The 2,779-nt window shown below is 52.6% G+C and overlaps 1 protein-coding gene across 1 annotated transcript; it reads right to left on the bottom strand.

Moving 5' to 3' along the window:
- Nucleotides 1-712: 712 nt before the first annotated feature.
- Nucleotides 713-2,390, bottom strand: LOC125556091. The gene is made up of 3 exons (XM_048718887.1): nt 1,829-2,390; nt 1,607-1,698; nt 713-1,291 (listed from the first exon to the last, which is right to left on the bottom strand). Exons 1-3 carry the CDS (start codon nt 2,190-2,192, stop codon nt 992-994), a joined length of 756 nt encoding a protein of 251 aa, XP_048574844.1. The 5' UTR covers nt 2,193-2,390; the 3' UTR covers nt 713-991.
- Between the last annotated feature and the right edge of the window lie 389 nt (nt 2,391-2,779).

The following is a 2,779-nucleotide window of genomic DNA, read 5'->3' as shown; positions in this document are numbered from 1 at the left end:
CGAGCGAGATGTGAGTAGCGAGAGGAGGAAGGCATGCCGCGATGTGGCGGGGAACGCTCAGGGTGGCTGCGATGTTCGGTTTCCCATGACTCTTAGCAAAATGCAACGGTGCTGGGGCGTAGGTGCATTGATTTCAGTATCGGCGGCCGAATCAATGTCGGAGCAAATGAGCGGCGGGTGGTAGAAGGTGTCTATGATGGTGTGTATTGGCCAAAGGAGACAAGGACGGTCGCGCTGGAGTGGATGCGGTCGAGCGGGGGAGAGCGGCAGCCGCGGGGATGGGAAAATTATCCGGAGAAGTGCCGCTAATCGAGTAAATACAAGCGATGGCTGACGCGAGGAGTACAATTTCTGAGGAGTTAAAGAGGACAAGGGATAGGATATGTTGAGAAAGCGGCAGGTTTTTTTAATTCCGAATGACCTTATTTTGATAATCAACTAACCGAATATTTCTAACACAGGTGATTCACTATCTCCCCGTCATGTCTAGAAATACGGCGAAGAGCTCGGCATTTCTCTTCCAAATTCAAAATGATGAATTGAGGTAGAGTAGACCGATGATCCGGTAATCATTTGTCGGCCTTATGAGGAATGGCCCAGCGCAATAGGGACACGTTCGAGCCCTACCAAGACCATTTGACCTGCTTAATTAATGACTCCGGTATGTGATAGCCTACAACCTCTCTTCTGAATGCAAAAGAAAATTCAATCAACGTACCAGGCTAGCCTTCTTGAACTCCTCATAACGAAAATTTTAGGGAGGGATTGGCTAGAGATGCTTTTACGCTTCTCACTTAAATTTCAGTGGCTCACTAAATTTAGCATAATGGGTATTTTGTTAACAAAAGAGAGTGGGATAATACTTCAGCTAGCAGCATGCATTGTTCCATCACGTATATCCTTAGAAATGTAAGTATTCTTCAATCTCTCGATTCCCTCCTACTTTAACTGCTAGCAGCAGTTAGGACCGTTGAGCCGATGGAGTGAAGAACTAAGCGAGGAGCCAGAAGTCCCTGTGGCGCCTGCTGGAGACGAGGTACCCGCCGGAGTTCCGGCGGCGCACGCCCAGCGCCTCGCACGGCGCGTGCTCGATGCAGTACTCCACCAGGCCCCTCTGCCACCGCCGGCCGCACGGACGCTCCGCCGCCGGCCACAGGCCCAGGATCCACCGCGCCGTGGCCGCCCGCCGGCGCTGGCCGAGCACGAGCAGCGACGCGCCGTGCCGCCTCGCGGCGTCCACCACCGCCGGCGCGCGCTCATCCGCCTCCGTCACGCACACCTCCACCTTCACCTGCACAAGCGTTGATGATTCTTTTGTCATCATAGGCCAATCAATCAATCATGGGCGCAAGGCGCAATGTTGATCCACTACACCATTTACTATTGCGGAATTGCTTTCTCGTCTTGGAAAGGCATGGAAGGTGCCAAAAGCAAATAAATTCATTCCTACAGCCTACTGGCAGCTTAGCTCAATTATTGAGCACCTTTACGCGTTCGGCCGAAATTCGGCGCGAAATGCGCTAAATGGGTCGCTGCCTTTTAGAACTAGCTTCCAGTTTGATATTCTCTCGCTTTATACTAGCAGTGAAATAAAGTATGTATATACCTCTGGCCTGGTCGACTCACACAAGCTCCTCATGGCATTAAGGTTTTCATAGCATCTCGTCCTTGACATCTTCACGCAGGATGAATCATCCGCTGTAGCAATCATATCAGAATTATTTTACGTCAATTTCAACAAACTCCCACAACAGAAAATACAGTGCTAGTGTGTAGTAATAAATTTTCGCTCATGTACATCACTGGCTACCGCGGTACGGTGACTCACCATCTGCCGGGGCCGGCTTGACGACGGCGAGGAGGACGACGGCGTCATTGCTCCGGACGGTCTGCGACAGCGCCCACTCGAGCGCGCCCACCGCCTCCGCCCGCCCGTCGGCGACAACCATCACCCGCCGCCCGCCGCCGTCCTTCTTGCCGCCCACGACGTCAACCATGGACGCGCCATTGCCGCCGCCGTAGCAGCGTCCGTTTCCTGCCCCAGCGTCACTCCTCACCTTGCTGGTCACCGAAGGCGGCAGCTTGGAGGAGGAGGACGACGAGGAGGGGGAGCAGTAGCTCACGCGCTGCACTCGCTTCCTGACCCGCGTCGCCGCCCGGCCGCGGCACAACGCCGGCAGCCTCCGCCCCATTAGTAAATCCGCTGCTCAGCTAACTCCGGCCAAAGAATGTGGCCTGCGGGGCAAGGAAAAGCTGTGGAGTATTATACATGGAGGGCTAAGATTAGTGCGCATACGGGGATGCTTATATATACGCATCTTGCGTATCGCCAATCGCTGCGAAACTGGCGGCGAACTTGCGAGACGTGCAGCGCATCACATCAAGGGGCGGGACGTGCACTTGTTTGGTTTGGCCGACTTCGCCTGCAGCCTGCGGTGGAGATGATAATATCTTGGGTGTCTTATGATTCACGTGGTACGTATTGCTGTAATATGATTGGTAGAAACTACTGGTCATCAACCTATGGGAGACAGCTGCATGGACTTTCTCTTCCAGAAGACACATTTGTATTTAAACATTTTACCTTTTGGGCAGTAGCTTTAAGAAGTTGCAAACATATGTTGTATACAAAATGTTCATGGTAAGTCAGAAAAAGTTCAGTTTGTTACTTGATCAGACACCTAACATTTTTCCTCGTCTTAGAGCAACTCTAACAGACCCCGCATCTCGCTGGCCCGTAAAACGCGTTTGCAGTTCCCGCAAAACCGCTTTTGCGGGC

The sequence above is a fragment of the Triticum urartu genome, chromosome 5, assembly GCF_003073215.2.
Source record: "Triticum urartu cultivar G1812 chromosome 5, Tu2.1, whole genome shotgun sequence".
Classification (NCBI taxonomy): Eukaryota; Viridiplantae; Streptophyta; class Magnoliopsida; order Poales; family Poaceae; genus Triticum; species Triticum urartu.
Note: the sequence above shows the minus strand (reverse complement) of the source record. Positions and strands in the feature narration are given on the sequence as shown.